Source organism: Phacochoerus africanus, chromosome 1, assembly GCF_016906955.1.
Source record: "Phacochoerus africanus isolate WHEZ1 chromosome 1, ROS_Pafr_v1, whole genome shotgun sequence".
NCBI lineage: Eukaryota > Metazoa > Chordata > Mammalia > Artiodactyla > Suidae > Phacochoerus > Phacochoerus africanus.
In genome coordinates this window covers 106,481,826-106,503,932 of record NC_062544.1, presented here as the reverse complement: position 1 = coordinate 106,503,932, position 22,107 = coordinate 106,481,826, and the positions used below count along the sequence as shown (strand labels likewise).

General features: G+C 44.0%; 2 protein-coding genes across 13 annotated transcripts in view; one reads left to right on the top strand and one right to left on the bottom strand.

Annotated features, from left to right (window-relative positions):
- Positions 1–22,107, top strand: part of SEC22C (SEC22 homolog C, vesicle trafficking protein) — a 42,232-nt gene that overhangs the window by 7,427 nt on the left and 12,698 nt on the right. For 4 of the 12 annotated variants that reach the window (XM_047771037.1, XM_047771047.1, XM_047771029.1 and 1 more), the window contains exons 2-5: positions 7,841–8,108; positions 10,185–10,482; positions 18,143–18,351; positions 20,726–20,889. In XM_047771037.1, coding sequence (XP_047626993.1) covers positions 18,170–18,351; positions 20,726–20,889 — 346 coding nt within the window. In that variant the 5' untranslated portion in view covers positions 7,841–8,108; positions 10,185–10,482; positions 18,143–18,169. The other 8 variants (XM_047770994.1, XM_047770985.1, XM_047771019.1 and 5 more) reach the window with 8 other exon arrangements.
- SS18L2 (SS18 like 2) lies at positions 5,214–8,988 on the bottom strand. The gene is made up of 3 exons (XM_047771058.1): positions 8,798–8,988; positions 8,454–8,530; positions 5,214–5,760 (listed from the first exon to the last, which is right to left on the bottom strand). Exons 1-3 carry the CDS (start codon positions 8,864–8,866, stop codon positions 5,673–5,675), a joined length of 234 nt encoding a protein of 77 aa, XP_047627014.1. The 5' UTR covers positions 8,867–8,988; the 3' UTR covers positions 5,214–5,672.

Below are 22,107 nucleotides of genomic sequence, written 5' to 3'. Positions count from 1 at the left end.
GACATCAGAAGTTGAGGTTCTGGAGTTCCCATCGTGGCTCAGTGGTTAATGAATCCAACTAGGAAGCATGAGGTTGCAGGTTCGATCCCTGGCCTGGTTCAGTCAGTAAAGGATCTGGCGTTGCTGTGAGCTGTAGTGTAGGTCACAGATGTAGCTCAGATCCCAATTTGGTGTGACTCTGATGTAGGCCAGCGACTACAACTCCAATTAGATCCCTAGCCTGGGAACCTCCATATGCTGTGCGGGTAGCCCTAGAAAAGGCAAAAAAAAAAGTCATTCTTTTTTTTTTCTTCTATAGGTGGGATAGGGTGGGACCTGGGACCCTTTGCTGCAGTGCTTGCACCTAGACAAAGTCTCCTTGAGCAACAACATAGGGAAACACTATAAGGGACTAAAAATAACTGTGTGCAAAAGCAGAGCGAATTATGGACAATAAGATGCAAAAAGTCCAAAAACCCAAGTGCCACTTCTGAAGAGTTGAGAGCAAAAGCAGGGTAAAAGGCATGTAACCTGCATGCAGTACTACCAAGGGGTGAGCGAATACATAAGCCAGCTCTCTGGCCTGACTCCGACCATCACCCTGTATCAGTAACCAGCTCCCCATGCCTCCCACCCCAGCCTTGGGGAACAACCAAGGAAACATGTAATTTATTTCTAATCCCTTCTGTTATAGGGGGCCCCAATAAAGCCTTGCCTGAATTTCTTGTTTGGCCTTATCAATTTCTGTTGATTAAGAAGGGCCAAGTAGTTCCCCTTGTGGCTCATTGGTAATGAATCCAACTAGTATCCATGAGGATGAGAGTTCGATCTCTAGCCTTGCTCAGTGGGTTAAGGATCTAATTGCCTTGAGCTGTGGTGTAGGTCGCAGACTTGGCTCGGATTCTGCGTTGCTGTGGCTGTGGCATAGGCCGGCAGCTGCAGCTCCCATTCAACCCCTAGCCTGGGGAACCTCCATATGCCGCTGGTGCACCCCTAAAACTCCTCATTCTCCCCTCTACCCAGATTCTGACAACCACTCTGTACTTTTTTTTCCCACCCTTTTAACAGATTTTTTAAAGTGTTCACTGTGAGATAGGAGGTAGATGGACCGCTGGACTGAGAACTCCTGGGACTTGTTAGGCTGAGTAAATTGGTCCTTATTTCTCTTTGACACATCAAGGAAAAATTTGAAGGAGCTGAGCTCAGCTGGAGTAGAGAGAGAATGGTTAGAACAGTGGGAAAGAAGAAGGCAGAGACTGGAGCAAAGAGATTCCAAGTCGAGTTTGTTGACCAACAGAGTGGTAGGGAGCTCTGAGCAGGCGAGACCCAGGTTCCCCCACTGCAGGGGAGTGCTTGGTTTTTTATAGACATGGGTCATTTTGTTGAGCCATGTAGTCTGTGGCCTTGGGGCTATCTTTGTCTTTGGGAACTCATCCGTTACTGTTACATGGGCCTGTTGGATAAGGAGTCTGTGTCGTTTTAGGCCTTGTTTCATTTTCCACCTGAGAAAGACGAACATTTCAGTCCCTCTGGAGTCAAGGATATCTCCCCAATTACACATGCTCAGTAAGATTCCTAGGGGTCAGAAAGGGAGGGGGTGCCAGGCCATAATAAGTCCTGATACCATCCCAGCATCCTTTGCTCTGGAATCCATCTTTGTCAAAAGATGCTCATGCATATTGGGGAGGGTCCTATGTCCTGTCAGGTGTGAGAATTAAAACAAGATAATTAGCTAAAGATAAACAAAGGCCAGGAAGAACTGTCCTATATAAGTGATTTAAATCACTTCTCTGGCTCCCACCTCATTGAGGAGGATGGCCACATCCACACTCTTATTTAGGGTATTACTTCTTTGCTTCTAACTTAAATAAACTACTTCTCTGTGTGCTCTCCCACATGTACAGTGACTCTAACAATAAGCTTTATTCCTGTTTTTACAGTCTTTGCCTCCTTGAAACATTCTTGCTTTCAACAGGGGAGAAGAATCAGGGCAATTCTGCTTCTAGCCTCTAGTTAGTCTAGTGGCTAGGATTCCTGGTTTTCAACCAGGCTGCCCAGGTTCAATTTCTGAGCAGAAAATTAAGATCTCGCTCCAAGTCATAACTCACTGTTGTCTCTCTGAGATCAAGTGGTATTGTTATCTATAGGCATAATGTTGTAAGCAGATTTATAGAATTTATTATTATTATTATTATTTTGCTTTTCAGGTCATCTTCGGCATTTGGAAGTTCCCAGACTAGGGGTCAAATTGGAGCTGCAGCTGCCAGCCACAGCCACGCCAGACTGGAGGGGTGTCTTCGACCTACACCACAGCTTGTGGCAACACCAGATCCTTAACCCACTGAGCAAGGTCAGGGATTGAACCGCATCCTCATGGATACTAGTCAGATTCATTACTGCTGAGCCATCTGAGCCACTACAGGATCTCCCAAGTATTTATTCATCTCCTGTAACTAAAATTTTGAGCTTATTAACACCAGCTTTCCCTTTCCACCCATCCGCTGGCAACCACTATTTATTGTTTGCTGCTGAGTTTGACTATTTTAGGTGTCTCATATAAGTGGAATCATGCAGTAATGAATCCTTCCCTGACTGGCTTATTTCACTTAGCATAAGGTCCTCAAGACTTATTTTGTTACATATTGCAAGATTTCTTTCCTTTTTAAGGCTAAAAAATATTCCTCTGTGTATATACCATATCTTCTTTATCACTTCGTCGGTTGATGGACATTTGGGTTTCTTTCACCTTTTGGCTATTGTGAATCACGCTGCTGTGAAGATAGGTGTATCTTTGAGATCCTTTCAGTTCTTTGGGATATGTACCCAGAAGTGGAATCTCTAGGTCATAAGCTAATTTTATTTTTAATTTTTTGAGGAACTGTCATCTTATGTTTTCCATAGTGACAACTATTTTACATTCCCGCTGTCATTGCACAGGAGTTTCATTTTCTTTACATCCTCTCCAACAGTTTGCTTTTTTTTTTTCATTAATTGCCAACCTACTGGGTGAGAAGTGAGTGTTTTGACTACTGTAGCTTCATTGTAATCAAAATCAGTCACTAAGGTAGTTTCTTCACCTGTGCTACTTGGGTAAAGCACAGATTTTTGACTCTTTCACACCATAAAAGTGCTATCCCTGTTGGAGTTTGCAAGTTCTAGCTCCCTGAAAATATATCTATCAGAGCAAGTCTCCTGGGTTTCACATTTGTAACCTACACCGAACTGAGGAGCTCAGTGGTCCTGGGTTTGCTTTTGCTTACGGTGTTACAGCTAATCATATATACCTTTGAAAAACTTAAAATATACATGCCTATTTGGAGATGAAATGGGTTGGTAAAGCTTTCTTAGATTCATGAAAGGAAAGGTTGGGGAGCATTGTGCTTTGGAGAGCCAGCTCCAGTGTTTTTAGAGCACAGGAATGAATTACTTAATTTGGGTGTGTACTTAAAAGTATTTTAAAGCTCCTGGAATTCAGTCTTGACATTCCAATAGTTTTCTTCCTGCCATTGATTATGTGACCTGGGGCAAATCATTTTGATGTCTCTGGAGTTAAGTTTCTTCATCTGTAAAGTAGGCAGGATGAAATACTTTCCTTCTAAGTTCCCTCCTTGTTCAAAATTCTTCTATTCTGCCCTGTGAGTTGAAGTTATATTTCAGATAGAAGATAGAGTATGCTATTTGGCCTGTGGTTAAGGTGAAGAAACTGTGGGACAAGGCAGGCCTAGGGCTAGCATCTATCAAAGGGACTTATACTTCCTTTCTCGTTCTTAAAAGTAAAAGGAAATTGGTGTCCAATGAGTTTATAAACTCAGGCTTACTTTGGCTATGATTATCACAAAGAACCTTTGGTACTAGCAGTTTTCAGGTAATGATCTGGGGTGGTTAGCCTTTTAGAGTGGGATCACATCAACAGTTGGAACTTCAATGGATAGGACTCTGGCAGAACTAATCAGGAGTGCTTCTGGGGAAATTTGGATGAAATAGATAACTTTCTAGAAAATAGAAATTACCAAAATTGACTCAAAAGAGAAACCCTCAATAAACCAGTAACCACTGAAGACACTGAATTAATAATCCCTAATCTCCCTCCAAACAGTTGTGAAAGACATTTTGACACAACCAAATAGAAAATTTGATTATGGTCTAGATTATTATATGAAACCAAAAAATCTATTTAATTTTGCTGTTTGTGATCATGAAATTTAGGTTATGTAAGAAAATGTCCTTGGTTTTTTAGACATGCATACTGAAGTATTTAGGGATTAAAAACATGCTGTCTGTCTGAGATTGGCTTTAAAATATATCATCAAAGAAAAAAGAAAGAAAAAAATGTGTAATGGATAACAAGTGAAACAAATGTGGCAAAATCTTGATATTATATCTAGGTGATGGGTACATGGGGATTTTTGAGTTATGTTCTCTACTTATATATGATAGAAAAGGCACACAATTATCCCTGTGTATGGTGTACTGGTTATCAATGTATTGCCTCCAAGCTCCTACAGTAAATCTCTATAATACGCAATTCAGCCTCAAGCAGAGACCCCTGCTCCAACCTTCCCCACAAAGTAACTTAGATTTTTACAATTTAGGGAAAGAAGAAAAGAGCTGAACAAAAGGATATAAAAGGAATCCAATGAGAGGATATATAATTCTACCTTATTTGCTCATACCATTTTTAAAATAAAAGGATATCCTAGATCTTAAGTGGGAAATTACACAGAAAAGATTTAATGTAATAGGTCTAAGACTGGTATCTTTAGAAACACTTTTTTTTTCTTTTTTCTTTTCCTATTTATTCATTTAAAAATCCTGAATGGATCAAAAAGAACAATCATCAAGGATCCAGGGGCCAGACATAGGCCAAAGGGTAGCTAGAAAAGTATACCTTAGGAAAGTTTGGGAGCTTTTTGTTTTAAAAGCTGGACCTAACATAAACAGCTAGCTTGTTTTTCTGTATCTTGCTTCTCCAAGGGTTTTTCTTTTTTCTTTTTTTTTTTTTTTTGGTCTTTTTGCCATTTCTCGGCATATGGAGGTTCCCAGGCTAGGGGTTGAATCAGAGCTGTAGCTGCTGGCCTACGCCAGAGCGACAGCAACGTGGGATCCGAGCCGCGTCTGCAACGTACACCACAGCTCATGGCAACACCGGATCCTCAACCCATTGAGCAAGGCCAGGAATCCAACCCGCAACCTCATGGTTCCTAGTTGGATTCGTTAACCACTGAGCCACGATGGGAACTCCAAGGGTTTTTATTTCAAAACGACCTGTAAAGAGCAGCCAGGGGGTCTACAACCACACACACTGGAAGGAGGGAGCACACAGTTACTTGGCCATGTGACAGGGTCTCAGTTGGGGGAGTCTGCTAATTGCCCAACACCTGTTCAGTCTCCTCTTCAGGCTGAAACTAAAAAGGCAGACTTGAAGATGCCTGTAATGTCTTTGTTATCCAAACATGCCTATTTCAGGAAGGAGGACACCTGGAGTCAACTTAATTGAGGGAATCCAATTATTAAAATAAATATTTACATTGAGAACATGGTTAACTTAGTAGCTTTCTTCACATTTTCACATTTTTAAAAGAGCCACTGAAGTTCCATTCATGTTCTAAGCAGTTGAGTTGGTAAATATCCTGTTTCTATGTCACAGGAAATAGATTACATTCAATTACTCCTCACAGCAATCAACTGGAAGATTATTCCATTGCTTTTGAAACACTGGTTGGGTTGGCATCTGCGATGGTAGCCAAATAAATGAGATTTCTGTGTAACACATGCTGGTACCTATGGGTGAAAAACAGGAAAAAAAGTAGAGGCTTGTTTTTAGTGAACATACAAAGAACTGGAAAAGAATTTACCCATCGTAATGAATGGCTCATCCACTGATTGGATTACTCAGTGTTATCAACCCTATTTAACATATTGGAAGAAAGTAATATTCCACATCTATCTGTTCTGACTTCTTACTTCCACAGACACCTCTCTGAGCCCAAGCCATTATCACTTCTTGTTTACAATACTTTATTGGACCAGTCTCCTAATTGGTCTCCCTGCTTTATCTTTGCAACCCTACCCCACATAGAGCCTGAGTGATCAATGCACAATTTTTTTTTTTCTTTTTAGGGCCGCACCTGTGGCATATGGAAGTTCCCAGGCTAGGGTCAAATCAGAGCTACGGCTGCTGGCCTACACCACAAACACAGCAATCCAAGCTGCATCTGAAACCTACACCACAGATCACAGCAACGCCAGATACTTAACCCACTGAGAGAGGCCAGGGATTGAACTGCATCTTCATGGTGACTAGTTGGATTCTTTTTTGCTGCACCACAACCGGAACTCTAATCAATGCACAATTTAAGTCAAGATCGTGTCATACCTCTGTTCAAAACCCGTGGAAGGCTCCCATCTCATTAAGAATAAAGCTAAGCCCTTCTGCTGGCCTATAAGGGCTTACATGATCACGGCCTCTAGTTACCCTTTTTGCTCTCATCTTCCACCACTTTCCCTTTACTCACTGAGTTCTGGCCAGCATGGCCCCCTTGCTCTGACTTAAAGTTATCCAGCATACTCTAGCCTGTGCACATTTTCACCTGTTGCTCTCTCTGGTATACATATCTCCACAGCTGCCTCCCTCACTTAAGGGGTCTACTCAAAGGTCACATCAGAAGCCATCATAGCTCAGCGGAAATTAATCTGACTAGTAACCATGAGGACCTGGGTTGGATCCCTGGCCTCGCTCAGTGGATTAAGGATCCAGCATTGCCATGAGCTGAGGTGTAGGTTGCAGACGTGGCTCAGATCCTGAGCTGCTGTGGCTGTGGTGTAGGCCAGCAGCTACAGCTCCGATTTGACCCCCAGCCTGGGAACCTTCATATGCTGCGGGAGCGGCCCTAAAAAGACAAAAAAAAAAAAAAAGGATTTCTAGTATGTGCCTAATTATATGATTCTGGAGCCTACAAATGTAAGCTCCATGAAAGCAGAGCTGGTATCAGTTTTGGTACTGATTCCCCAGTAGCTGAAACAGTGGCTGGTACTCTGTATTATTTATAAAATATTTTGAACCAAAATTTTAAAAGAGCCAAAACAGTTCCATGATCAGTGCACACTTAACTATAACAGTGATTCTCAATTTGGGGTAGAGCGCCCCACCCAGAAAGTTAAGTCAGATGAAGGGGCAGGAAGCATGAACTGTGCAATGAGAAACCACTAGGAGATTTTGATGACTTTCTTCCCCATAGGTTGAGAATCACTGTGCCAAGTGGAATGTTTTACAACTCTTTTCCATGTAGAAAAATGAGAAAGGGTTTACTATAAATGGTAAAAAAGCAAATTACCAAACGCCAGTGTTTAATGGAAAGACTTACCCAAAGATGGATATCACTACTAATCTACTGAGTTGTTCAGTGAGGGGTTGCAGGTTACTTTTTATTTTCCCTAGGGCCGCACCTTTGGCATATGAAGTTCCCAGGCTAGGGGTCCAATTGGAGCTGTAGCCGCCAGACTACGTCGCAGCCACAACAACACCTACAGCTTTCAGCAAGGCTGGATCCTCAACCCACTGAGTGAGGCCACGGATCGAACCCACATCCTCATGGCTACTAATAGGGTTCTTAACCTGGTGAGCCATAATGGGAGCTCCTGCAGGTTATTTTTAACGGGTAGTAAAAGCATGACTTCAGTAACAATGATGTAATTTTTTTTTTTTCTGTAACAAATGGGGCATATTTCTTGGACTACATTTAGAAAAGAGACTTTTTGGTCATTCTGGCATATGGGTAGAGAGCACATTAAATTACTGTGCAAAATTTACCTTTGGCTTAATGTGTAATTCTTTTATTATTCGTCTTTGTGTGTGTTACAGACTGATTTTAAGTTAGAAATGGGACGGAACGTAGCAGTCAAATGGTCTGACCTCATTTAACAGAAAAAGGATGAGCCAGGGATCCATGATGAGAAAGCAGCCAAAGCTCTCATCTCCTGAGACTAGTTTTCTGTGTGCTCTCCTCCACATCCCTGTTGTTACTGGCTGACATGAAGAAGTCTTTGCAAGGAGCACAATTCAAGTTTTGAAAAGGAAGCCACAACTGACTCCAGGATTCACAATGTACTGTCCATATGGTCTTAGGCAGGTAAGAAACCTCTGTGAGCAGTTCCTGCTATGATGTAGTGGGTTAAGGACCTGGCTGCAGGGGCTAGGGTGCTGGGGAGGCTTCTGTTTGATTATCAGCCCGGAGCCTTGGGTTAAGGACCCGGCATTGCTGCAGCCCTGGCCTGGGATTCGATCCCTGGCCTGGGAACTCCCATACGCCACAGGAGCGCCCCCCTACCTGTCCCCTCAAAAAAGGAAAAAGAAAAGCCTCTCTGAGCCTCATCTGCAATCAATCACCTAAGACTGATTGTTCAGATCAGCTGTTGTATCACTACACTTGCTTCCCCTCCAACTCAAAAGTCAGGAAAGTAGGGAAGAGACTTACTGGACGCACTCATTAGCCCGGCCTTTGTTCTGATATTCCACGATACAGCGGATCAGCTGGTCATTCTCCTCTAAGAGCTGAAAATTGAGACAAAAGGTCAGAGCAGCGCATCAGGACGGCGAGGACCACTGCTCCCCTTCTCCGATCCAGTGCCAGGCTTTCCAGCCCCAGCGCCTCTGCTGACCTTATTTTCCATCTTGCTGGCGTATGGTGACATACGCCAGCAAGTCACCCTATGCATATCACAAGTCTCAGCTGGAATGCCTTTCACTCCAGGAAGCTTCCTGCACCCGCGCCCCTTCAGGGTCTCTACTAAAAAAATCTCTGCCCGCGTTAGCGCTCACCCGCTGGATAGTCTCCTGATTGACTTCCGCCTTGCCCCTCAACGAGTCGGGTACGAAGGCCACCGACATCTCAGGAAGCCAGGTTGGAACCCAGCCTTAGGCCCTAAAGACTCCGGCGCATTTAGACCAGAGACAGCGAGCAGCTCAAATTGCAATACCCGAGATAGTTGGGCCTACACTCTCGACGTTGATTGGGTCCTCCCAACCTGGCGGGGGTGGGGGGAACAGGCAGAAAGTCATTGGTGATTGGGTGCTCAAAAGCGAAGCTCTGCGTCCTCCTCCTCCGGCCCCGCCCCTGGGGCGCGGAAAGCTGTTTGCGAATCACTCGCGTTTGCGCAGTTTGCAGGACTAGCCTCAGGGGCGGGGCCCGGCGTCAGCTCCACGCCTTTTACGTACTACCTGTGTTGCGGGTCACGTAGCCCCGGTTCGCACAGGAATCAAGGCTGGAATCCGCATATCTGACTTCAAATCCACTCCTCTTTCGACGTCTCTGTGGTGCCTGCAGGTTTGCATCTGGAGCGTGAACCCTGAGCATTGCCTCCTGCCAAGCCAAACCCCGCAAGGCCAAGGAAAACACTGGTGTCAGGTTTACTCTTTGCTGAGAGAGGAACTCCCATGAAGGCCTTTTTTTTTCCCCTTTAGGCATTAATAATACTTAGAAGATTTACAACCCTAAAAAAGCACTATCATCTTCTCCATTTTATAAGGAGAGAGAGGTTAAGTAACTTGCCCAAAATATCATAATAAGGGCAAAGCCAGTATCTGAACAGAAGCTGTTCTGGCTTTGGATCTCTTGCCTAGTTAGCTACTACTTGGCCAGCGTCACGTTCTCAAGGAATCTTCCTTAACCTCCAAGTTTAGGTCAAAAGCTGTAAATTCTCACAAAAACCGTGCTCCTCTCAGAAGAGCAACATAGCTCAGTTTGTATTGATTGATTGATTGATTGATTGATTGTCTTTTTTTTCTTGGGCCGCTCCCGCGGCATATGGAGGTTCCCAGGCTAGGGGTCTAATGGGAGCTGTAGCTGCCAGCCTACACCAGAGCCACAGCAACGCGGGATCCGAGCGGCGTCTGCGACCTACACCACAGCTCACGGCAACGCCAGATCGTTAACCAACTGAGCAAGGGCAGGGATCGAACCCGCAAGCTCATGGTTCCTAGTCGGATTCGTTAACCACTGCGCCACGACGGGAACTCCTCAGTTCGTATTTAAACACGTGTTGCGATTGTGGGATAGGTGCTCTCACTCAGCTCTCCTCTTTTAACATAGTTTTTAGTGTTTGGCGTTCCTTGCTGTGTCCCCAGTGCCTGGCAAAGTGTCTGGCACGCAGGAGGTGCTCAAAATTTGTTGAATGAATAAATTGAGCTCTTCCTTATTTCCTTTCAGCCGGCCATCGGTGACTTCGTCCAGCCCCAGACTGGGGTATGTCCCTCCGGGTCGGACTTTGACTCCTCATCCAAGCTGGCAGGACGCTGTGCTCTTTGGTTTGCCTATCTCGGGCCTCCAGCCTAGCAGCGCAGACAGCTGAACTCGCCGCCAGGGCGTGTTGCGTCGTCACGCAGAACCTCCCTGCTTCTACCCATCAGTCCCGTCCGCTACCCAGGCAGGAATCGAGCTTAAACTACGAAATTTCGTCGCACCTCCGGACGTGGGGATTACAATTTTGGACCTCAGACCCACTCGGGTGAGAGCTGAGAGATGGGGGTGAAGTTGGTGCGCCTCAGGCACGCCCCCTCTATGTTTGGGTCGCAGCCCTTTAAGAACCACTTCATTCACGACTCTGTCGGGACCCGGTAATGGAGGCGCTCCAGGATTGGTCGGTTCGGGTGTAGGTGTTGCTCAGCAGCAGCAAATGGGGGTGGGGGGCGGTGGCTCAAGATTGGCGCATGCGCACCTCCGCCTACCTGCGCCTGGGCCGCCAGGGACCCGGGCTGGGGCAGCCGGATGGGCTAAGGTTGCGGAGGCGGTGGGTGGTGCGGCGGCGCGCGGGAGGGCGCCGACACCCTGAGGCCGCCGTCGGGGCGAGGTGAGGGCTGGAGGGCAGAGGTGGGCAATGCGGTCCGTTAGCCAGGAGCAGGCGGGGTCGGGTGTGGCGCAGGGCGGGCCTGGAGGTGGAGGGGGCCCCTCCCCCGGGCCCGCCCCGCCCCGCCATCAGGCCCAGCTTAGTTTTTCAGAGCTTCGTGGGGCTTCCAGGAGACTTCAGTCCTGCTTTGTGCTGCCGGCTGCTCTCCTGACTCCGGGACAACCCGAGGTGCGCGCTTGCAGGAACCCACAGCTACCCGATGCGCGTCGAGCGCTGCCTCCAGTAGGAGGAGACGGGGTGTGTCCAAACGAAAGAAGGGGTGATTATTTTCTTAATTATCCACGAACCTCACGTCAGAGTGTTGTTTAACTTTAATGGCAAACTCCCGTTAGCTTGCCGATATTATTGGATTGGGTTTACCAGATGTTGGGTGCAGCAGACCAGCTTTTCTGAACATCAGGTGTATGAGGTGATGTACATTTGTGTCCTGTTGTAGGGTTACATCTAGGCCTCCAGAGCCAGAAGTATTAAGCATTCCAGGAAAAATTAGGTTTGTAGAAATCAAAGACACAAAAGAATATTCTCAGAGGTGAAAAGTGGTGAAATTTGTGACATGATCAGAAAAGAAATAAAGCTCAGACAATAGACAGTAAATCTTCATTAAACTGTGCAAAGAAAGGAATTAATCCTGATAGAGGTAATTTTAGTAAAATGGAAATGTAAATAATTGGAAGTGCTTTTATATTGCTAAATAGAATAAAGTTGACACATAATAATTTATGTGGAAAATACATATAGGTAGGGTTGTAATAGCTCTCAATGTTTGTATTTAGGACATAGAGGACATTTGGGGTCCTAAAGCTTTTTATTCTTAGAAGGAGCCTTAGAGATCCTTCTAAGGATTTGGAAAGGTGACTGATGGTCAGAGAGGAAAACTGATTATCCAAAGTAATACAGTGAGTAAGGAGCAGTGGTAACTAGTACAACCCTAGGCCTGAACTCCTTTTATTAACAGGTCTCTAATTAGTTCTAAGTATTAGTGCTCCAGGGGAAGGAATTGTTTTAGACAAACAGAGTAGCTATAATCCCAAAGACTGGATTTAAAGAAGCAGTGTGTAATGGAAAGATCATAGGCTTTCTAGTATTTTGAATAAGGAAGTTTTAGATGGAAAACTGGTTCTGTCACTTGAGCCTTGGAGCTACAGTTTTCTCATCTGTCCAAAGAGATTATGCCTACCTCAGAGATAGTTATGAGCATTAAATATCACTGTCAGTATAAAAGTTCCTAGCACAGTATCTGGCATGTAATATTAGTTGCTATCAACTTGAGTCCCTTACTCTTCTTAGCTCCTAACAAATGACAGAGTTGTCCTCCACACTCCTCCCCACGCCATCCACAAGCAACTCGTGGGGCCAAGGTGCTTTTGTGAACTACAAATTAGGTAACTAGTTCTCAAGTCTGGTGGCTGTAAGGTGAATTCAGTAAGAGTGACATAATTCCGTCTTCTGTATTGTGGATTTGAGGAGTGGATAATATGTCTTAGGGTGAATGCTTGTGTTTGAATATTTGTCAAGTGAAACTTGATTTTTCTTGTCTGAATTACTATTTGGCAAGGCTTGGTTGTTTAATGTTGTCTCTCTCCCCCTTTCTTTCTTTCTCAATTTTTGAAGGAGGAGAAGTGTGGGGGGTAGGGATTTGGGAGAGGGCTAAGGGTGCAGGGATGAAAAGGAACAATGAGAACAAGAGCATCCTCCAGCTAAATACAATCTTTGCAGTAGAGTAGGGATAATCTATGACGTGAATAGTTTATAAATAGATGCTGAGAAGAGGATTTAGGAAATGGGGGGGGATTTAGCTTAAAATATAATTTTTATAAAATCTAATAGTAACTAGGGTGCTGTATTTGATTACTACTTCAATTTCTGTTTGTAAAAAATTTTAAGATGTACACAGCTAGGATATCACCAAATTTTCTGGTATGTTTCTTTCTTTTTTCTTTTTTTGTCTTTTTTTTTGCTATTTCTTTGGGCTGCTCCCAGGGCATATGGAGGTTCCCCGGTTAGGGGTCTAATCGGAGCTGTAGCCACTGGCCTACACCAGAGCCACAGCAACGTGGGATCTGAGCCGCGTCTGCAACCTACATCACAGCTCACGGCAACGCCAGATCGTTAACCCACTGAGCAAGGGCAGGGACCGAACCTGCAACCTCATGGTTCCTAGTCAGATTCATTAACCACTGCACCACGACGGGAACTCCTGTTTCTTTTTTTAAATTTTTTTGTTATAGTTGATTTACAGTGTTCTGTTAGTTTCTGCTGTGCACAAGGTGACCCAGTCATACATATGTATTCTTTTTTCTCATATCATTTCTGGTATGTTTCACACTGCAAATATTGTGAAACAACCCATTGGAATGCTTCTGATAGTCCAATAAAAGGAGAATAAACAAGAGAATTAAAAGTTTAAAAAATGGAGCTCCCGTCGTGGCTCAATGGATAACAAATCCGACCAGGAACCGTGAGGTTGCAGGTTTGATCCCTGGCCTTGCTCAGTGGGTTAAGAATCCGGTGTTGCTGTGAGCTGTGGTATAGGTTGCAGACCTGGCTGGGATCCCACGTTGCTGTGGCTCTGGTGTAGGCCGGTGGCTACAGCTCCGATTCAACCCCTAGCCTGGGAACCTCCATATGCTGCGGGAGCGGCCCAAGAAATGGAAAAAAGACCAAAAAAAAAAAAAAAGTTTAAAAAAAGTTTCCTTTATGTTAATCTCTTTCTCTCTCAAATGGAGATTTATTGTGGAAAAGTTTTTATTAGTTTTAGAAATTTATGTTTTATTAGTTTAAAAGTTTTGATTGGGGGCTTCCTAATATGTGCCAGGTTACAGGGTCCACTGGCCTATAGAAGGAGCTGGTAAGACCTGGAAGACAGATTAGTATGTTTTTCTGAACACTCTGAGGCTGCCTCAGAGTTCTGGTGTAACTGACATTTTTTCTGTAACTGTAGCATGATTTTTCCGGATTCATGCTGCTGCTTTCCTATCTTAAACTGAATACTAGTTATCTGCAAGTGGCTTTTATCTTAATGAATCCAGAGATTATAGTACGTTCCAGTTTGAAAATGTCATGTAGTTATAGAGCTGCCCACCATAAAACATGCCCTTCAACATTCATGCATAAATTGTAAAAATTATAGTTAATTAGCAGAAAAGATTATTGTTCTGGTAGAGTTTGTTTGTTTGTCTTTTTAGGGCCTAACCCACGGCATATGGAGGTTCCCAGGCTAGGGGTTGAATTGGAGCTGTAGCCACTAGCCCACACCACAGCCATAGCAACACCAGATCCAAGCCACATCTGCAACCTACACCACAGCTCATGGTAACACCTGATCCTTAATTTACCGAGGGAGGCCAGGGACTGAACTCGCATCCTCATGGAACCTAGTCTGGTTTGTTAACCTCTGATCCATGAAGGGAACTCCCTGGTAGAGATATTTTAAAATGACATTTAAACATAAAAAGCAAAAAATAAATAAATAAATAAATAAATAAACATAAAAAGCAAGAATGAGAATAAATTAAGTAGGTGAATATAAAAACCTTAAGTTAGTACTTTTTTTTCAACTTTTAAAGTAATTAAAGTCACAGGAAGTTGCAGAGGTAGTACTGAATATAACTGATAGATTGTATGACAATTGCATGTTTAGTTTTAAAAGAAACTGCCAAAGTGTTTTCCAGAGTGACTGTGCCATTTTACAGTCCTACCGGTAATGTGTGAGAGATCCATTTCCTGCGTATGCTTACCAGCATTTGATATTGACTTTAATAATTTTAGCTCTTCTGGTAATTATGTAGTATTATCTCATTGTGATCTTAGTTGTATTTCCTTAATACCTAGTGATGCTAAATACCTTTTCATGTTCTTTTTTGCCATCTTTATATTCTCTTTGGTGAAATGTCTGTTCATGTACTTTGTCCATTTTTAACTGAATTGTTTGTTTTGTAACTGTTGAGTTTTGAGAGTTTGTTAATAAGTTCTATATATGTAGAGTCCCATATTAGGTATGTGGTTTAAAAATATTTCTTCCCAGGCTCTAGCTTTTCTTTTCATCCTTTTCATGTGGGCTTTTGCACCGCAAAAGATTTAAATTTTGGTCAAACCCAATTTACTGTTTTTTCTTTTATAGATTATACTTTTGGTGTCATACATAAGAACTCTTTCCTGGGAGTTCCCATCCTGGCACAGTGGTTAACAAATCCGACTAGGAACCATGGGGTTGTGGGTTCGATCCGTGGCCTTGCTCAGTGGGTTAAGAATCCGGCATTCTCGTGAGCTGTGGTGTGGGTTGCAGACATGGCTCGAATCCTGCATTGCCGTGGCTGTGGCGTAGGCCAGTGGCTACAGCTCCGATTCAACCCCTAGTCTGGAAACCTCCATATACCGCAGGAGCGGGCCTAGAAAAGAAAAAAAAAAAAAAAACCTCTTTCCCAAGGCCTGAAGATTTTCTCCTATGTTATTCAACTTTTATAGCTTTATTTTTTGATGTTTTAATTAAAAATACTTTTTTTTCTTTGGCCGCCCCGTGGCATATGGAGTTCCTGGTCCAGGGATCTGATCTGAGCCACAGCCACCGCTGCAGCAACACCAGATCCTTAATCCACCATGCCCTGCCAGGGATCCATCCTGCAACCCAGGGCTCCCAAGACACTGCTGATCCCGTTGGGCCACAGCAGGAACTCCTGTAGCTTTATTTTTTACATCTCAATTTATGATATATTTTCATCTCCTTTTCATGTGAGGTGTGAGATCAGGTCAAGATTCTTTTTTTTCTTTTTTTCCTGTAGATATTCATTGCTCCAGTACCATTTGCTGAAGAGACTATCCTTCCTGTGTTTAACTGCTTTTGCACCATTGTCAAAAATCATTTGGCTCTTCTTGTTTACATCTCTTTCTGGGTTCCATATTGTTTCATTGATCTGTGTGTTTCTCCCTGTGCCAGTACCACACAATCTTAGTTACTGTAGCTATACAGTAAGTCTTGAGGTAGGATAGTGTGTTTCTATTCATTTATTCTTTTTCAGAATTGTTTCAGCTAGTTTCTTTGCCTTTCCATATACATTTTAGAATAATCTTATCTATATCTACAAACTATCTTGCTGATATTTTTACAGGAATTATATTAAATCTGTATATCACTTTGGGAGAGAATTGATGTCTTTACTATGTTGAACCTTCCAATTCACAACATGGTATATCTCCACTTTTAAAAATTTCTTTCAGCAGTATTTTGTAGTTTTCGACATATAAGACCTGTACATCTTTTGTTATATTTACACGTAAGTATTGCATTACAAAAAAATTACAGCTTTATTGAAATCATTTTTAGATGATTATAAATGGTATTTTATTTTTACTTTTTATTTTTTATTACTCAATGAATTGATTACATTTATAGTTGTACAATGATCATCACAATCCAATTTTATAGCATTTCCATCCCACACTTCCAGCACATCCCCCTACCCCCCCAAACTGTCTCCTTTTTGAAACCATGAGTTTTTCAAAGTCTGTGAGTCAGTATCTGTTCTACAAAGAAGTTCATTGTGTCTTTTTTTCAGATTCCACATGTCAGTGATAGCATTTGATATTGGTGTTGGTATTTTAGTTTCAAATTTGGTTCCTATGTGTTCATTGCTGGTATGTAGAAAAAGAATTGATTTTTGTATGTTGATCTCTTGAACTCAGTCATTTTAGGAGGTTTTTTGGTAGGCTTTTGAGGATTTTCCATCTGCAGGTATATCATCTGCAGGTAGGAATAGTTTTATTTCTTCCTTTCCTATTTCCTGAGACTTTTCACATTTTTATTCCTCAATGGAAAGTGTGGAGAGATGGGACAAAATGTGCTGTGTACGGTCTCTTGCCTGGTAGACCAGTTTTTTGTTTTGACTTCTCTTATTTTTATACCACTGCAGTTTCTTCATGCATAAACTGGGAATAATTATTCATTCGTCCATTACAGATATGGTCTTTATTCTTAGAACTTACACTTAGGTAGTGGAACTAAGTAAGTAAAATAGAGAACAAAGAGGTAGTTCCTCTGGGAATTTACAGGAGGTAAAAGTACTTGTAGGAGGGTGTATTGGAGATAGTCCCTGGTGTGGATTTGCATATGGGGAAATCAGAGGAATGTAGGCATAGGGGAAGAATGCACAGAGGCACAGAGGTGAAAAGAGTAGCATGCATCCTGGGGCTCCTGTTTGCTGCTGCCCATGGGAATTGAGATGCCAGATCACACCCCTCGTGTTCTTTGAAAGAAAGGTCCATCAGTGCACATACCTGTTAATATCTTATCAGGTAGAGGACCTGACAACAGGATCTGTGAAACAGGATGTGTAGCTGCATGGAAAGATGTATTAAAGCTGTAATAGCCACCTCAACTAATCCCTGGTTGCAGGGCATCCTACATGCAGATGTGCAGGTTATGCCTTGCATGAGCACCTGCAGAGTTAACAGGTGAGAGCTGAAACCCAGCCAGACTCTCCAGCAGAACTGGTCCAGGGCTGTTTCTACCCTGAGAAGCACTTTGTTCTAATTTGCCACAGGCACCATGAGGCCTCAGAATCTGTGTTCCCTTTTGTTTCTTATGGGGCTGAAATATCATGGCTAAATATTTAGTGTTTTACTGTAATATAATTTTCTAAATGACTTCCACTAACCATCCGTAGGTACTCACATCATTTTGAAGACTGGCTCTGTGGCAAACATGTGCAAAGATTCAAGAGGACATACTGTCCTGTTTTATTTTTGCCTTCTGCTTTCCTTGTTACCAGCTTTGGGGTAAATGCTCAGAATCACTCCACTGCAGGAGAGGATATGGCTCAGCTCCTACCTCGCTGGGTGACCTGAAATGCACAGGTCACTGGATTCTGCCCCTGGTGCTTCAGTGTCAGGTTCTTCCTGTCCCTTTGGGGCCATCTTGCCACCTGTGTCTTGCTTCCTGCTGTCATTGCTGTCTCTCCCAAGCCCTTCTGGTCCTGCTTCTTCACATCTCTGCTCCCTCATTGCAGTTGGTTTAATTCTGGAAGTGGAGAGGTCCATTAGAGAGAAGGAAAAGGAGGACTGTAAGTGAAGAAGAGACAGGGAGGCTAATGGTGGGAGGAAAGCTGGTAGTGACATAGCAGTAGAGGTCCGGGAAATAATAATAAAAGCCACATTTGCCTTTGTGGTGGGGGTGAGGGTGAAACAACCCAGAGTAGACATTTTTTGGGGGGGTGTCCCTGGCACCATCATCCAGCCCACAGTAATAAGGTGACCTTGCTTTCCTCAGGTGTCCTCATGACTTCTTTTGCGGACCATGTCCATGATCCTTTTTGCCTGTGTGGTAAGGGTAAGGGATGGACTGCCTCTCTCAGCCTCCACTGACTTTTACCACACCCAAGATTTTCTGGACTGCAGGAGACGGCTCAAGACTTTAGCCTTGCGATTGGCCCAGTATCCAGGTCGAGGTTCTGCAAAAGGACGTGACTTCAGTATCCAGTAAGCAAGCATGTTCACTGTTCCGGAATGTCATCCCAATTTGGGTTACTCTTAACCACATATGGAGGTGACATTATGCTGATCCCACTGCGTATTTAAAAGCGGTCTCACGTCAGACAGTGGCCCAAGGTTGTGTTATATTCACAGCAGAATCACAGGGGCTCAAGCACTGCTGCCCCAACTCCCACCTTTGTATGAGCAGAGCTCCCATGAGCATCCAGTCTTCATGCCTTTAGTTTGGTAGTTTTTTCTGTATTTGGTGCAAAGGTAGGGAAAAAAACGGGAGGAAGGAGAAGATACGTGATTAAAATGTCAGAAAAGGAAAAGGACAAGAGTGAGGAAGCCAAAAAAGGAAAAAAACTTAAGAGTTTTTGCCTTCAGTTTTGGCTTCTTAATTTTTTCACTTAAAATTTTTTTTAATTAAATTTTTATTTGACAGGAGTAGGGGAGTGAAAAATGGACACAAGTAGGGCCCCTCTTCTCAAGGAACTCTTAAGTCGAATGAGGGGACAAGAGAAATACCGAACTGAATACAATACAGTGTGGCAAATGCTATCAGTGGAAGTAAGAACCAAGTGGTTACAGTAATCGTGGTAATCAGAGCTAACACTTGAGTGTTTTCCTGGGTCAGTCACTATTCTAAGTGCTGTGTTGGCTTATGAGGTAGATGATAACATCATACCTGTTTTACATAGGAGGAAACTGAGGTTAAGTGATTTACCTAAGATTACACTGGTGGTTAACTGGTAGAGCCAGGATTTGAATGCAGGCAACCAGGCACCAAGGTCTGTTCCTCATGTATTCCATCATTTCTTATTCTAGGGCTTAGAGCAGGAAGCCAGTCTATGGAGGGATAAGGGCAAGGCAGGCTTTCAGATACCAAAATGGCTTGTTGGAGATTTTCATTATAATTTTCTAGAATTTCACTTACCAAGTGAAATTTTCTAGACCTTCACTTACCAAGTCCCTTTTGCTCCCTTTGAACAGTAAATTTTTAGTTGACCCGATAAGGTGGGATCCTTTTAGGGGAATTCTGCCTCAGAATCAGAAAAACAAAGGGGAAAGTCCAGGCCTGACTGCAGGCTTGATGGTGGTGTTGGATGAGAAGAGTCATGGCATGAAGAGGGAACCCGGTGGCAGGGATATATATGCAGCTGTCATCTGTGGTGTGGGCTCAGGTGCTTGGAAGCAAACCCTGAGCTGCATCTGCAGCTCCTTTCTCTGGGAGCCTCAAAACACTTTCCTTGGTGGTCCCTTCCTCATTATGCTGTGATTACCTAACAAACTATGTGAACTTTGTGCTGTACCTCAAATAGGAAGGTTTTTCTTTGTTCAGAAAAACAAAAAACAACCTGTGACTTCAAATGAAATTCTAGGTACTACAGTCATTTTTTTGAAAAGTAGAATATAGGAGTTCTTATATTCTGTTGTGGCTCAGTGGAAACAAACCTGACTAGTATCCACAAGGATGCAGGTTTGATCCCTGGCCCCACTCAGTGGGTTAAGGATCCAGCACTGCCATGAGCTGTGGTGTAGGTCACAGATGTGGCTTGGATCTGCTGTGGCTGTGGCTGTGGCTGGCAGCTTGCAGCTCCAGTTTGACCATTAGCCTAGGAACTTCCCTATGCCACACACGCAGCCCTAAAAAGACCAAAAAAAAAAAAAAAAGAATATAAAATGTTCTGCTCATTTCTATTTTGACTTAAAAACTCACCATTATTGGAGTTCCCGTTGTGGCTCAGCGGTTAACGAATCCAACTGGGAACCATGAGGTTGCGGGTTTGATCCCTGGCCTCGCTCAGTGGGTTAAGGATCCGGCGTTGCCATGAGCTGTGGTGTAGGTTGCAGACTTGACTCGGATCCCGCGTTGCTGTGGCTCTGGCGTAGGCCAGCAGCTATAGCTCCGATTAGACCCCTAACCTGGGAACCTCCATATGCCATGGGTGTGGCCCTAGAAAAGACAGAAAGACAAAATAAATAAATAAATAATAAGTCAGGGAGTTCCCTTGTGGCACAGCAGATTAAGGATCCAGCGTTGTAACTGAAGTGGCTGCGGTCACTGCTGTGGCATGGGTTCGATCCTTAGCCTAGGAACTCCCACATGCTGTGGGTGCAGCAAAAAAAATTAAAAAAAAAAAGTCAGAATGATCACACATTGTCAGCGACACATAGCGCTACGCACATAGGAGAGGAAGTATAAGAAAGGCTCAGCCCCAGGCAGGTCTAGCTGAAGAAATGGTATATATGCAACAAACAGCTGTGGGACTGTTCAAAGCCCAGGAAGTCCATAGTTGAGGAATGGTGGTATCCAGGCACGGGCTATGAATACATGAATCTGTTCCCTGGTAACATGGATGATACCTTTTTGTTCCAGTTTCTCTTCTTCGAGGGATGTGGCCTGCATGGCTATCTGCTCCCACCAGTGTCCATCTGCCATGGCCTTCTACTTCCTGGAGACCCTGTGGTGGGAATTCACAGCTTCCTATGATACCACCTGCATTGGCCTAGCCTCCAGGCCATACGCCTTTCTCGAATTTGGTTTGTAACCCTCTTTTGTATTATCTCTTTTATGACATTATATGTATAGAATTTCCCAGTCTGGATTTGGCTTTGACCATCAGGGAAAACCACTGGACGTGCAGCAACATGTCACTGCAGAATGGCCTTGTACCATGAGATTTCACAGCTGTGGAGGTGGCCTTCAAGCTTGGAGGTTTAACATTCTGGCTTTTCATCTCTCCAGAGCCTAGGGGCAAGATGAAGGAATGGTAAAACCCGCATGTCTAATTCTGGAGCAGGGGTCAGCAAACTGTGGCCTGAGGGCCTGTTTTTGTAAACAAAGTGGAACACAGCCCTCATTCTATTATGGGTTGTTTGTGGCTGCTTTTGCCCTTCCCTGGCAGAGGTGGGCTATGGTGACTAGACCACCTAGGGCCTCTAAGCCCAAAACATTGACTCTATGGCACTCTGAGAACACCTTGCCAACCTTACTCTAGAGCAGCACTGCTTATGGTGGTACACAGGCCCGTTCTTTGAGCGTGAGGGACAGAAAGTGAGAATAAGAGTTTAGAGGTAATTTGACACTCCCGTGATATTTTTTTATTGTATTTTATCAAAGTATCCATCTACAACTGCTTGGAAATAAGAAAAACTGCTCCTTCATGCAGAGGTTTGAGAAGCACTGCTCTGGAAGAGGAAACTCCTTTTCTAGGCCCTGCCAGAGAGGCTGGGTGGAGGCTCAGGGCTTTGGAACACAGCAGGATGACTATAGTGTGTGCACTGTTTCTCTCAGGTGTGATTCAAGTCAGTTTGAGCTCTTGGAGAACAGAAGTAGAGGCGGGAGTTGGGGAACATTCTCTGGTCTCGGTGTCAATCACCAGGATCGCTGTGAAGCTCTTGAAGGAGGGGCTGGCAGCATTTGGTACTCAGGGTTAGCTGCAGGGCGGCACCTGAAGAGCTGCCATTTATGCTTTCTGGCAACTCCTGCGGTAGCCCTCACATCCCCTCGTGTGGTCTGGGGCCAGGCTATCAGCGATGGGGCCAGCAGCCTCTTTTGGTGTCACTTGAAGATAGATGCCAGGGACCTCCCTTGTCTGTGGGCCTCCGGTGGTAGGCCTGTGACACAGACCCGGAGTCTGTCTATGAGACTCTGGTCCAACTGCTGCTCTCAGCCCCACTTAACTTCTTCTTAGCAAGAGAGTACACTGTTCCCAAGCCAAGCACAGCTGTAGCATCCCTTGCCTGTTATTTGGTTGG